Source organism: Schistosoma haematobium, chromosome 1, assembly GCF_000699445.3.
Source record: "Schistosoma haematobium chromosome 1, whole genome shotgun sequence".
NCBI classification, from domain to species: Eukaryota; Metazoa; Platyhelminthes; class Trematoda; order Strigeidida; family Schistosomatidae; genus Schistosoma; species Schistosoma haematobium.
Genome location: NC_067196.1, coordinates 2,502,183 through 2,518,062, shown reverse-complemented (window position 1 = coordinate 2,518,062; position 15,880 = coordinate 2,502,183). Strand labels below are relative to the sequence as shown.

The window sequence follows — 15,880 nt, the reverse complement described above, 5'->3', positions numbered from 1 at the left end:
AGTCTTTGAAGTCACCAACTTCTAGTCTTAGCCATGGTAGATGCAGAGTATTTCGTTGGGGTTCGAGTGACTATCTTAATCAATGGTTTGAGACTCTGGGTAACATGGCTCATAATCGATCACAATGACGTCGGTGTATACACTATTTGTCTTTCCTTAAACTATGAGATTGAAATAACTTCATACATTTCTTTCTTATACTTCCTTCCTGTATTATATCCTTATACACGATCTTTCTTTTATATAGCACTACCATTGAAGTGATTACTTCTATGAATTTGGTGTTTATCTTGTTGTGGTAATGAGGTACGGCAAATTCGACCGATGCATATATGTCCCTGATCTTACGTTGTAACTGTTTGACTGGTGTTACCTACTACTTATGCCTGTCAATATAAGTAGCATATACCATAATAATAAGTTAACTAGACAAACTTACCTTTAATACATTAATACAACCATGTTCTAAAAGACAATTAGCTAATAATACCCAACAAGGATCTAAAGAATATTGATATTTCTTTTTAAGTGTTTTTATTCCTTTACTATATAATGATGAATTGACTGATTGATCTATTCGACGATATTTACAATGACGTTTTGATGAAATATAATCATCATCATCATTATGATCATGATCATCATCCACAATAGTATTACTATTGAATTGTTCTGTTGTTAAATTATATAATAATTTATTTAAACTATCAATAATTGATTGATCATAATAATCACCAAGTGTTAAATGAATACCATAATCATTAATAGTAGTAGTAGTATTATCAGTAGTATATTTATTCTTTATTAAAGTAGTATTTTGTGTATAATTTAATAAATTCATAAATTCTTCATCATCATCAAATTGATCTAAACCTGGTGATTCAAGTAGACCATATTTCCATGCATTAGATAACCATTGAATAATATTAAATTTTTTATAATTTAATGATGATTTCTTTATAAATTGATTCAATTCTATAAGACATTCTTCTTGATATGATACAAACATAATTCGACTAAGATGATAGATACAATCATAATACTGATGAGTAGTATTAGTAGTAGTAGTAGTAGTAGTACGATGACGATGTTGTTGTGTCATAGAAAAGTTTAATATATTATTATTACTATAAGATATATCATTAGTCCAAAATATAAGACAATGAAATGATAATGATGATGGACGTAGAAATATTTCAGGAATTGGACGTGGTCTTTTATAATGATGATGATTATTGGTAGAATTTATATTTGAATTTATTAATATAGGATAAGATTGACAATATTGAATTAAATTTGATTCACGTTGAACAATACGACTCCAAAATGACATTAAACTTGATTCAATTAAATAGGTGTGCTATGGGTCAAGAAAACAATCACAAAAAAATAATAATAATAAAATAAAATAAAACGATGAAAATAATAAACTAGAAGTTTTACTTAAGTAGAATAGTAGTTGTCAGTGTGTTTCATCTACTGTATGTAACTGTATATCTGTGTTGATATCCATACTGTTGAGTCGACTTTTGGAGAACTTCAACGGAACCTCCAGAGGCCCAAAAGGAGCTGAAGAGTCTTAGCCAATCAGAGCATAATGGAGTATTCTAGAATTCCAATGTGGCGTGCTACTATTAGTCAGTAGCATAATATGTCGTTAACGGATTGGCTGAAATATGATGCTGATTTAACAAACGTTAACCACTATAGATACCCATGTTTTCTGCACAAAAACGAACCTTGGAGTAAAGTGTTACTCAGATACTTGCGTCCTCTTGCTGGTGTTCAGGTCGCTGTATAGTTCTAACGTACGGGTTATCAGAATAGCTTAGAAACGAATATAGCGTCCAAATCATCAAGACTTAATTACATACAAAGACTCGAACCTAGAAAATTTCGTTCAAAACGTCAACGCGTTGTTCACTGAGCTAATGAGTCCAAATAACCCTTAACTTGTACAAATCCTTATAAATATTGACTGAGAGATTTTTTATGAAAGTTGGTTTTTATCATAAATTGATAAGAACAATGGGAATCATTAAAAATCAGGAGATAAAGGACAGTTATTTCGTATACACTGTTAAGAAATTACACAATAGAACTACACCATTTCATAGTTCTCATAGACCAGGTGAATAAGGAGCATACAACATATTTCGCCCAAATGCCCTGGTACAGCTGAGAATGGGGAGAGTCTGCTATCCCTCTCCAAATGCTCTCATATGGCCACGTGCATACAACCACTGCCATAGAACTCCTACTCACTGCCAACTCGCCACTGGGGTATTATTTATCAACTTGAGAGGACGAAAAGCGAATGTACAGCACTCTAACCGAGTTGGTGGACACAGAGTCCATCTAGGGGAGTTGGAATACCCTGATTCCAAGCTAATGGTGCACATCGGCACCACGATCCTGAAGGAATAAATGGTGTATGAAACATTTACTGGTCACTGGCTACCATGGGACTGGATCTCCCGACGATGCCCCACTGCCTTGTGGATCAGACCTTTATATCGAAGACTCTGTGTGTGGTCCTCTGAAATAAAAATCCACCCGATTCGATTTGGGCACTCAAGCAGTATCTTAGCCCTCACACAAATTGAATGATTTATGTGGAGCATATCTATTCGGTGCCTCCTTGTACCAATGTTTATGTGTTTAGATAAATAAATGTTGAGTTTTGATTGAGATCACGAAATGATCCATGTTAGACCGCTATTGAAAACCTGGAAGCACTGGGCAGCAGTTAAGTCCTAGTATGTGACTCCTCAGCAGTGCGTATACACGATCTCACACGTGCGACTCGAACCCAAGACCAGCTTAGTGGTCAAGAAGTTAAGCGTTCGTGTGCGAGACCGAAAGTCCTAGCTTCATGTTTGCAGTAAGAAAAAACACACTTTCACTTACCAATAAGTGTACTTTTTGATTTGGAATTAATGCATCAAAAATAGAAACAAACGTGTCATCAGATCTACAATGAGATAAGAAACATGCAGGTTTTTCTCTATAAATAACTATTTCCAAAAATGAACTAAATAATTAACTGATCTATTTATTTAAATAATTGAAATCTCAGAGTAAATAGGACCTAACACAGGATTATTTCGCTCTCTGAGATGATATTTGGTTTGATTGTGAAACTTTCACGATGAAGCAAACAAAACACCTTCAAAGTTCTCATCTTGAGTAACATATATTCTACACCATTTACATCATAACAAATATAACTCAGAATAGGATAACTTAGTAAACATATGTTTTAACACTTCTGGTGTGTGTGTGTGTGTGTGTGTAATTTTGATACTAATTCAATGAACGTACAGGTATTCGGCTCTAAACTATATTGTATGCGAGAGGCAATTATATTACTTGGCTTCCCAAACTGGGACAAATGGATTAGAGTGGGTTAAACTTGCAAAAAGTCAACTGAGTATAATTACGAACTCACTGTTCTATAAGTTCTTTCAAAGATACTGTAGACACTAGTTTAAACAATTTAACTAGGCACATGTGTGTGTGTGAAGCAAAAGAACTCATTTTGTACCAACTACGATATATTTGTGTTAATATTGAAAAAATAGGTTTACTATTCAACAATCTATTTTGTGTCACTATAGTGTGTGCTACTGATATCGACAGACATAAGTAGTATATATCATCAATTGAAAGTGAAATGCCTGGAGGCAGAAGATTAAGATCGAAGAGGATGAGAAGAGAGTGCTTTGTGTTGAAACGAAGGAACAGTCGTCTGAGACAACTAATCGACATTTTCCAGATGAAGTATTACTGTATGGTTCTCAGATTTTACTAAGAGATTTTGTAACGTTATATTCAAAAACATTTGGTTGTCCCTGCTTGTGTTCACATTCACTACATCACTACCTCAATAATGTTGCAAATTACGACTAGTAGGACAATTATCGATACTTAACCAAAGAACTCATTGGCTTTCACTACGCAGTACAAACAAGAGTGGATATTGATCATGTGAGCATTTAAAATTTCTACACAATGACAGTAAATAAGTAGATGGATTTGGGAATCCTTACCAAGTAAAATCATTGAGGTATGTTACAGTATGATTACCTGGATTCCAAATAAATCACTGGCTTTTAGTTTCAGTAATCAAAAAAAGTGTAAGGCTTTTTTGGATTGGAGGTCCTTAATATGTTGAAAATGGGTGGTCGAAGAATCATGAACAATATGGCACAACAACTATATCAAATCCAATTACGGAACGTATAGTCTATCGTTTATACCATAGTTCAGATTTAAATCAGTTTGTAATATAATGAAACGATCGTTCAATGCTATACGTGATATCCGTTTCTAATGTGTCATGTGTCAAATGGCTACTTTTATTAGGGTATTAGGAAATTCATCGATAAGCCGGTAATCGTCAGTGAGCTCACTACACGATAGAAATTATATTCAAGTCGAACCTGATTTGCTTATTTGACTCATTTTATCAAGAACACATTCGTATACTTGGCATTCAGTAACACCCTGGATATGAAGGTTAAGTTATTACTATTCGATCGCTCAAACTGCAGTAGGTGAAGTGATATTTAGTGGCTCGTGGATCTGACTCCATTTAGATCGTATGAATGTTTGTTATCACCTATCCTCGTATACAATCATCGACTTAAACCACGTTAGTCAATAACGGAACTTAGATTAGTCAATTAACGAGAATGGCCTTTCAATACATATATTTTGTATGTAAAGTGAATCAAATAGAACAAAGCAGAATGCAGCGCAGTAGAGATGGCCGGTAAGCCAACTCACTTTTAGCCAGGCGTTACTCAATATTTATAGGCAGACAAAATAAACTACAGACATGTGATGAGACATGGGGTATGAAGTGTACAAACATGTACGCTCATATAAAAACAATCAAGACTGATAAGCGGATAATTAACAAGGTCAAAATATGACTTAAGTAGAACGAATAGATTGGGCTGTCCGAAAGTTAGAGTAAAGTATATGGGCTTAACATAATGACTGACACTACAATATTTGAAAGTTAGACCTAGATGATGAAATTCGAACGCTTAAACCACTAAGCCTTTTACTCCACAAAACTATCTAAGTAAGAACGACTTCATTATTATACAAACATATACTTCATCTCATGTCTTTCTTAATCCATAATATGCACAATACATAATATTATCAAATTTCCTCAAATGTTACTACTGTTTATTCCCATACCTGATATAAGTTGGCATTTGTGCATGATACCATCGATCCAAATCAAACAGACCAATACGAATAACAGATTCGGAAAACTTCCATATAAAAGCAATTAAACGTATCATTCCTATAGAATGATTGGTGACAGCATTATTATTATTATTATTATTATTATTATTATTATTATTATTATTATTATTGGGATGATGATAATTATTATTATCCATAATGAAATCACCCGGTGCATGAAGTGATTGAACAGAAAGTAATCTAGATGTGTATTGAGGTTTATTATCGTCAATTTTATCACCAGATAATGTTGTAGATAAACGTTCTGCAATACCAATTAAATCCTTTAAAATAATAAAAGAAGAGGTTTATCATAATATAAGTAAAAATATTAGACTATAATAAATGATTGACTTGCAGTCTTCTGACCACTCTAAGCAACAATGCAAGCATGTTCGAAATGCGATTCTCCCCATTCTCGAGATCCAAAATGCTGCTTCAGGATTGGGTTGCATTGACACCCGAACTAGTGATAGGGAGTGAAGTAATTGAGCGTGTCGACCGCTTCACTTATCTTGGAAGTCTCATCAGCCCTTGTGGTCTGGTGTGTGACGAAATCTCAGCACGGATACAGAAGGCTCGACTAGCTTTTGCCAACTTGCGTCATTTATGGCATAGGCGAGATATCCGTCTACCAATCAAAGGACGTGTTTACTGTGCAGCAGTTCGTTCCGTCCTACTTTATGGCAGTGAAACATGCCCGGTAAGAGTACGAGGTATTCGTAGGTCACCAGTATTCGATCATAGGTGTCTTAGAAGCACTGCCCGAGTATCCTGGGACCACTGAGTAAGTAATACAGTTGTTAGGAAACGGGTACTAAGTAAGGATGGTAAATCAATTGAAGCAATGAAACTTCAGCAATTAAGATGGCTGGGACACGTGTTACGTATGCCCAACCACCGACTGCCCCGACATGCGATGTTTCATGGTGTAGGAGTAGGTTGGAAGAAAGCTAGGGGTGGCCAGATCAAAACACGGCACAAATCCATGGAGTCATAACTGACAAGTGGACTGAGTCATGTCTGTTTAGACTGCCTAGTTGGGATCCGCAAGACGATAACAACCGATGGCTAGAGACCTTGAATGACATGGCTCAAAATCGTTTGCAGTGGTGAGTGCAGGTGTATCCACTATTTGTGTTCTCCCAAATTCTAATCTTTTGAATTCCTCATGTCCCTTTCTTTTTTTCTCTTTCCAAATTTATTTCACTGGATTATACTCATTGAATAACATCTTCAAACCCTGATCTTTCTGATTACTGTTTATACTCTTACTACCTCTACCACTGTTGGATTTGAATAGACAACTGCATCTCTGTGCTAATGTGGTATGGCAACTCGAACTGATGTACGTACGTACGAAGTTCTATACTGTTACTGACTGACTTTCATAAACAGAACGATACAGTATTATCATCTTATTTATCTTCAACATAAAAAATAAACATACACCATTTCATTCACAAAAGAACAATAAACAATTGAAATGATTAATATTGAGTTAATAATTTACATGAATGTGTATCATTATTATGGATTATATTAGTTACCTGGTAATAGAAATTGAATTCTTTATGTTTATTTGAAAATAATTCATAACGACGTCTATAGGATAACTGGAATAATTTTACTGTTGGACTAATAATTTTTATGAAAGAAAATAATTTAAAAAGAATAAGAAAGTAAATTCAAGATTAATTCTATTCATTATAAGAAATTACTTATAATATGTAATGTAACATTAGGTGACAATCATTGATGCCCCCCACATGCCCTGGTACGGCCGAGAGTGAGGAGAGTCAGCTATCCCTCTCCAAATGCTCTCACATAGCCACATGTATATAGCATCTGACAGGGAAGTCCTACTCACTACCTTCTAGCACCAAGGGTGTTGTTTATGAAATTGAAAGAACGAAAAGCGAATGTCCGGCGCTTTAACCGGGTTGGTGGACATGGAGAGTTCACCTAGGGGAGTTGGAAAACCCTGATTCCGAACCAATGGTGTACATGGTCTCCCGTGTCCTGAGGGAACAAATGGCGTATGAACCAATCGTTGGTCACCGGCTATCATGAAACTGCATCCCCTTACGATGCTCCACTGCCTTGTGGATCAGACCTTTAGGTCGAGGGCTCCGGGTGTGGCTTTGAGCAATATCACAGCCCTTGCACAAACCAAATGAGATTTGTGTGGTGTATATGTATTTGGTGCTTCCTTGTACCAATATCTATGTGTTCAAATAAATAAATAATTGATGACTGATTCATGAGAAATATGAAGATAGAATGGAACAACCATATATTATACCCTTTACAGTGATCAATAAATAATGACTTAACTTTAGAGTCTATGGAGTCAAACTTATTATATTGATTTATTTAAGCAAATGAATATTGATACAAAAGAGCATCGAATTACATATTCCCCACATAAGTCTATGATACTGCACGGGTGCCCAAAACGAAGCAAGTGGTTTTCTTATGGAGGGTGTTATATCCTAGTGAAGAATACGAGTAACATCTGGGACTTATCAATGGACTATTATTATTTATATATTCTCATGGTATAAATATTCAATAATTAGATTATGTATATTTATATTCCTCTTATTACAAGCTTTATTTTGACCTATCACTTATTATTGTATGATCTACTGTTCTTAAGCTATGTTCAGTTTATTGACTACTGCCTCCCACGTTCACAGCCACTTTTTGGCTTTATTGTGTACAAATGTTATTTCCTATTTTATGGTGCGTTGCGGTCTGTTTGGTTGATATAAAAACCCAGTATGTCTGAAATAAATTATTCGATTCTCATAGTGGAAGCTGGTATTGGTGTTCTGGACTCAAGTGAACGGGCTAGGCGAACACAGGACCAATAAGGACGCTAGGCTGCTCATACCAGTCCAACGTCATTGATTTGGCACAGTGCTAAGATTGTATAAGTCGTATTTTTATTGCTGGATAAATCACGTGATTAAAAGCCGGACATAAACTCACAACAAATGGGGGGCAGACTCGGAGCCTTTGAGCTAAAGGTCTGATCCACAAGGCAGTGAAGCAACGTCAGGAAATACAGTCCCATGGTAGCTGGTGACCGAAAATTGATTCATATGCCATTTGTTCCCTCAGGATCCTGGAGCAAGCTCATATTTACCACTGGCTTTGAATCAGGGTTTTCCAACTCACCTACGTAGATCCTCTATATTCACCAACCCGGTTAAAGCGTCAGACATTCGCTTTTCGTCATCTCAATTTCGTAAACAACATCCCCGCCGTGAGAAGCAGTGAGTAGGACTCCCCTGTCAGTGGCTGTATGCATGTGGCTATGTGAGCATTTCAAGAGGGAGAGCTGACTCTCCGCAATCTCGGTCGTGCCAGGACGTTTAGGAGTCTAACTTTATAGATATTTCAATTTAATGATTTATTGTAAAAGTAAACAATTATGTCATTAATGAGATTTTATACAAAAAAAACATTGGTTTGCAAGTTCAAATACCGTCATATCTACTTTCATTTGAAGAACCGAAGTAATATCAGGCGAGACTATAATTTATGGACGAATCAATCAGATATAAGATAATGAGTCACGAATTTTGGCGCGAAATTCATCCATACATTTGGCTAAATAGAGTTTTGACATTATATCTGATGTCAGTTCGCGATGAAAACCCAAAATCTAATTTTTAACTCTAACTATCAACTGTAAATGAGAATTCGAACTGCTTTATAACCCTCATTTAGTCCTAATCAGGTGTCCACTCAAGGTCACTTCAGCGTCGCTCAAAGGTCGTCCATAAATTATGGTCTCACTGTAATATCACCATAAAAAGTGCTCTTTGAAGTTAATTATGTGAAGCTATCCCTAGTTTAACTTTTCCTGAACCTCCAAAGAATCTATTACCTGTACCAAACCTTCATAAAAAGAAGGGCTGAATGTAGGGTAGAAAACCGCAGAGATTATAAAGAACATCGCTCAAAAATCGCTGACCAGCGAAAACCAACTAAATTCTGTTTTGAGAGTCTAAGAGTATTTATATAAAAAAAAGTTCTGATCCCTCAAAGCGAAGACCGAGTTTTAAAAAGCCATTACGCCGATATCCTTTCTTACAAACAGGACAACAACAAACATACGGACATGGAATGCCTAAACTGGAAGATCATTCATACAGATACACGAATGAGATAATACAATCTGGCTCTGTTTGGAATACTTGAGACCGACTGGGCTAACTTCAACAGAGGTGTTATCGCATTCTGGTTCGGGAGAATAAGATGCCCTACACACAAGCAGTTGAACTGATGCTGTCGACAGAAGCACGAAAAGCACTTATAGAATGGGAAACCCAGTAGTCAATGATCACCAAAGCATCTTTCAAAACAAAGAACAGAAGGATTTAGCGAGTATCATTCAATGCTGTGTCTACCAATGATGGGAGTAAAAATGATAAAGACCAGTTTTATGAGAGGCTCCACTCTATTCTATGAAAGTGCCCAACTGACAATCATGATGGCGAATCTAAACACCAAGTTCAAGATGGACAACACCATGTACGAACACATAATGCGGCGGTGTGGACCAGGAGAAAGGAAACGGGAATAGTGAGATTGGTACGTTTATGTGAATTCAATAAAATAGTCATAGGCGGTAACATTTTTCCTTACAAATACATGCAAAAAACTAAATTAGTTTCACCGGACTACACAACAGAAAATCAGATCGATCAAATCGTTGCAATCAAAACACTTTCTACGTTCTTTGAAGATGTAAGAACAAAGAAATAGTTGTCCTCCAAGCTAGTTTCTTCGGATAGTACAAAAATATATTTCAGTCACGACTTCACTTCTTCAAGATCAATTTAAAGGACGAGAGAAAGAGCACAGAAAGTTGTCCACATTCATATTTCAACCAAGTTAACGCTAATATTACAAGCTCGTGTTACTAAGTTGAATTACCTATAGACAACTTTGAATCAGACGATGGTATTCATCCTTTTCATACATATCACATTCTAGAATCATTCATTATCATTTCAAACACTTTTTTTTTTAAATGCACAAACTACGATGCTTTTTGGAATATCCCAATACATTAATTCCTTTAAAAACCAAATTTACCTTTGGAAGTTTCCTGCAGAATTCTGTTTCCCAGTAAATCTAAACACACCATCACTTTCAGTTTCTTGTTTTGATTGCCAACCAACCCAAATAAAACAACAAAATCGTGGATCATCCGAAGGTTCTAGAAAGTTGAAACTAACCACAGGAGTAGCTGGAGTAGCTTGTCGCAAACAAAATCTAAAAGAGAAAGAAAATGGTATAGATTATAACTCTCCAATTCTAATTATCTAATTATTTATTTAAACACATGAAAATTGGTACAAGGGAGCACCAGCTACATACGCGCCATGCAGTTATCATTGACTTGTGTTGGGGCTATGATACTACCCGAGTGCCCGACCCGAAGCAGGTGGACTACTCCCTGAGCCTTTAACCTACAAATCTAACCCATAAGAAAGTGGAGTAACGTTAGGAGATGCAGTCTCATATGTGAAAATTGTTGACGCTGTATAGTTTTCGAAACTAAATTAAATCGAGTAAGGATTTGGACTTTTAGACGCGGTGGTTGAATGCTGTGAACATCACTCCCATTATCCTTTGCAGTTAATAAAGTGAAGAATGGTAGCATGAGAGTAAGAGAATCCTGAAAACATTTTTAGATATGCAACATATAATCAGATATGTCCGATGAAAGCTATTTTCTGAATAAAAATCAAAATGCCTTTAGGCCATATCGAACTAAATCATTACTGAATGTAAGTAAAAATCCGAAAGCAGTAAAAATAGTGTAAGGAAATTCAAAACTGGACAATGTAAACAGCCTACGTCGTAATCATCTTATGGATTCCTAAAGAGCACTACATATTGCTTTATGTTTTTCGAATTAAATTTGATATCAAACAACATGATTTATTTTATTTATTTATTTATTTGAACACATGAATATTGGTACAAGAGAGCGCCAATATATATGCGCCACACAAAACAATGAGAATTCGAAGAGAAGTAGAAAAAAAAAACTAAGGAGCGCAAAAGAAAAAGAGAACAACGACGAAGAGATTGGAGTAAGGTAGTGTGGTAGTAACGACGGAACGAAAAGGTACAATCAGAAGAAATCTTTCAGGTAAAGGAGACACAACCACTTTTTATGAAGAAAGTAAAAGAAGGTTACAGCAGGATCGCCACTGGCTTCTATTCTGAGCCATATCTGATAACGTCTCTAGCCACTGTGTAGCACCATCTCTCGGACCCCAACCAGGGAGTCGTGAAGGACCAACAGAAGCCAGTCCTTTGCAGCTTTCTTTCATACCACGACACCATGTCATGCACTGACCACCTCTCCGCTTCTTCCAACTAGTCCCAGAGTCGGCAAATAATGCACGACGTGGAATTCTCTGGGACGACATTCGTAGAACATGTCCAAGCCACCGAAGTCGGTGTTTCAAGATGGTGACACCAATTGAATTATCATCTCTGTGACCGAACACACGATGCCGAACCTCTGCATTACTGACATGGTGTTGCCACTGAATGTCAGCAATCCTTCGGAGACAGCGATGATCGAACACAGAGAGTCGTCTAACGTCCTCAACTCGGAGAGACCAGGTTTCACAAGCATAGAGCAAAACTGCTCTCACCGACGCGTTGTAGATCCGACCTTTTACAGCCAGACTAACATCACGAAGGCGCCAAAGGTGGCCCAGATTGGCATAAGCCGCTCTGGCTTTCACTATTCGTGCATTGATCTCATCACTCACCCCCACCAGCACTTATGCAGCTACCCAGATACACGAACTTCTCAACTACGTCTATCTGCTCACCATCCAGGGTGAGTACAGGATTAGAATCCTGCCAGTCTTGTAGAAGTACTTTGCACTTCGAAGGTGCGAAGCACATTCCATACCTACGGACACTGATTGCCAACTGATTAAGTGCGGATTGCATGCCTTGGGCATTATCGCACAGTAAGACAATATCGTCCGCATACTCAAGGTCGAGAAGTCTTTCTCCAGGCAACAGATCCACACCACCATTACTTACATCCATCAGAGCTGTTTCCAGAATGTCATCGATGGCAAAGTTGAAGAGGAATGGTGAGATTGGGCAACCCTGCCTAACCCCACTGCTCGAATGGAACAATGGAGAGAGGTGGTTGTATGCCCTCACTCTGCCTGAGGTGTTTTTATATAGGGCTTTTAGGATGTTAATAAACTTCTCAGGCACACCCTTCTTCAATAGACAATCCCAGAGAACAGTCCTGTCCAACGAATCGAAGGCATTCCTGACCTGTTTTCAAGAAACACTACGATTGTTGGCCTTTGATAAGTATGACGGTGTTCTAACATTAGGCGGAGGGTGAAGATATGATCAATACATCCTCGACCAGAACGAAACCCAGCCTGCTCCTCGCGAGTCAATCTTCCTCGGGTTTTGAACAACCTACGAAGAATGACGGAAGCCAATAGCTTGAATGCAATCGGAAGTAGACTTATCCCCCGATAGTTGTTACAGGAACGACGTGAACCCTTTTAAAGATAGGGACAACTATCGACTCATTCCATGACGTTGGTACACTCTCTAGTTCCCAAACCTTTGTAAACAACGTCGTCAATTCCTTAGTCATAAAGTCACCACCATCTTTAAAATGAGCCGGAGGTAAGTCATCTGGGCCAGGTGATTTGTAACGCTTCAAGAGTTGGAGTTCCTTGCGGGCTTCCGCCTCATTTGGTGGATCAGACGTCACCGGTCATGGTGGGCAGGACAGTCTGACCGATGTTGCCGGAGCAGCAGGCCAGTCGAACTGCCCTTCGAAGAATTCTGCCCATCGTCCAAGACGTCGATGGATGTTAGTGATTGGCATCCCATCATCCTCGCAGATTGTTTCACTCACACCAGACTTCTTGCTGCCAGTGGCTCGGATGAGCTGGAAGAGCTTCCCGTAGTTACCAGATGCAGCTGCTGCTTCCAGCTCATTAGCACGCATCGACCACCAGGCTTCTCGGTCCTTACGCAAGCTTTGCCCAATTTCCTTACGTAACATCCTTCGTTTATGGTCAAACTCACGGTCACCCGGAGTAGACCGACGGGCTTCAATGAGTTGTAAGGAACCTGGAGAAACCCAGTGCTTAAAAGCGGGACGTTTCGCAAACCCACAACTGACTGATCCCGCCATTTTCATGGCGTCATGCAATTGCAACCAATGCTCGTCTATACTTTTCGGTGGAGTGGTAGCTAGCCTAGAGGCTAGCTCGGTTCGATACTTACTTGCAACAGAAGTTGCAACCAGCTTGCTAACATCAATGTTTTGGTGGTGGTCACTTCGTTGGCCACTGAAAAGTAAGGCAAGATTGGCGCAGACCAAGGCATGGTCAGAGTCCAGATAGGTACTCCAAAAGGAGCGGCAGTCTTGTACACAACCACGCCAGCGGTAGCTCATCGCGATGTGATCAATCTGAGTCCAGGCTTGAGATGCAGAGGGAGGACGCCAGGTGGCACATCGGCGATGACTGTGCCGAAAGTTAGTGCTAGCCAGAAACAGGTTGTGGTCTGTGCAAAGTTGCAGTAGACGGTCCCCGTTATCTGACCTGCGACCAACGAGTCCCCATCGGCCACCTAAACGACTCTCTTCTGTGCCTAGACGCCCGACCTGGGCATTCAAGTCTCCGGCTAGTACTACAATATCTGTCGAACGCACTTTCTGGAGAAGAACTGATAACTGGTGGTAAAACTCATCCTTGATTGCATCCGGGCTGCAATCTGTCGGGGAATAGGCGGAGATGACGAAAAGACATCGTTTCTCACGCCGATTTCTTCTCACTTTGATGGAACTTTCTAATCTAACAGCACATAACCGACTGTTAATGGGGATCCAATCGATTAGTGCTGCTTCAGCTCTAGCGCTTAGTGCAGTACCAACGCCAGCAAGACCGGACGAAGATGCCAAAGGGACCCGGATAAGCGCACGTAAAACAAGCTTTTCGAAGCGACAGATGGAGATCGAATTTGTAGTACTTCACCAGAGTCTTGAATACGGGTCTCGGATAGACAACAAACATCAATATTAAGACTTTCCAAAGACATAGCCAGCCCTATCTGTTGTCCGACCTGCATAAGTGTGCGAACGTTGAAGGCAGCCAGTTTGAATGGTGCACGTGGTTTCAGAAAAACTGCTTCAGTCCTCGTATTCGGTGGTAACATACAATTTTCAACCGGACAGTGACTCGAGAACGTTTAGATACAGTCGAATTTCCACCAAAGACGAGCCGCTGTATAAGTATAAAAGAGGGTGAATAATGTGGAATAATAATAATAATAATAATAATAATAATAATAATAATAATAATAATAATAATAATAACAATAATTACAATAATAGTAGTAATAATAATAATAGTATTAATAATGACAATAATTGTAATGATAATAATCTGAATCAATTGTTTGCTTTTCAAAGCGAGAAAGGTAATTTCCATAGGCATAAAGAGTTCATCAATTTGTGTGTGGGCTGTGATACTGCCCGGGTGCCCAAACCGAAGCAGGTGGTTTTCTTAGGGGGCCACTCCCCGAGCCTTTGACCTAAAGGTCTAACCCACAAGGCAGTGGAGCATCGTAAGGAGATGCAGTCCCATGGTAGCCGGTGACCAACGATTGGTTCATACGCCATTTGTTCCCGCAGGATACTGGAGCCAACCCATGTGCACCATTGGTTTGGAATCCGGTTAAAGCGCCGGACATTCGCTTTTCGTCCTCTCATTTTCGTAAACAACACCCCCGCCACGAGAAGGCAATGAGTAGGACTTCCCTGGCAGAGGCTGTATACGCGTGGCCGTGTGAGAGTATTTCGAGAGGGTGAGCGGACTCTCCCCACTCTCGGCCGTACCAGGGCATTCAGGGGGCCTCTTTCAGGTCTGAGATTAAAACTGTTTGGTAGTTAAAACCCGTCCCCCCCCAAAGTGTTTCGAGTTGTGAATAAAGAGTGCAAACTTCATAAAATAATGAATTTGCAGGAAACAATGGCTAACTAAATGCTCAGTTAAGTATAGACAAGGAAATAAATAATGCAACTCAATAAATTTGAGCACAAAACCATTTACTGAACTCTGGGTTATATAAATATTGATTACCAGTTACAGATACTATTTCGTTATTTATTTAACCACATAAACATTGATAAAAGGAGGCACCAAATAGATATGTGTCACGTAAATCATTCAATTTGTGTGAGGGTTGGGATGTGATGTGTGCTACTTATATTAACATAAGTAGTATATGACGTTACTCGTGAAAAGGTCTGACAGCAGAGAGACAGGAGGATCAAACAATAAAGAACGGGAACAGAATGCAATTTGTATGAAAATGCAAGAACAATGAAGTCTGAGTCATTATGAGACAATTGATGGACATTTTGCAGATTACGTATTTACTATTTGATTGTTAGATTTTATTAACAAGTCCTGTAATTTTGAGTCAAATACATCCGATTGTCCCCACTGGTGTTCTTATTAATTACAGGGATAATGCACGGGTGCCCAAACCGAAACAGGTGGTTCTTTAG

General features: G+C 38.6%; 1 protein-coding gene across 1 annotated transcript in view; it reads right to left on the bottom strand.

Annotated features, from left to right (window-relative positions):
• Window positions 1-15,880, bottom strand: part of AHCTF1_1 (Protein ELYS) — a 63,890-nt gene that overhangs the window by 40,711 nt on the left and 7,299 nt on the right. Inside the window, exons 6-10 of the mRNA XM_051210835.1 lie at window positions 10,384-10,563; window positions 6,819-6,906; window positions 5,218-5,552; window positions 2,911-2,974; window positions 440-1,360 (exon numbers count right to left, since the gene is read on the bottom strand). Of these exons, the coding sequence (XP_051072911.1) occupies window positions 440-1,360; window positions 2,911-2,974; window positions 5,218-5,552; window positions 6,819-6,906; window positions 10,384-10,563 (1,588 nt within the window). The remainder of the gene's footprint in view (window positions 1-439; window positions 1,361-2,910; window positions 2,975-5,217; window positions 5,553-6,818; window positions 6,907-10,383; window positions 10,564-15,880) is intronic.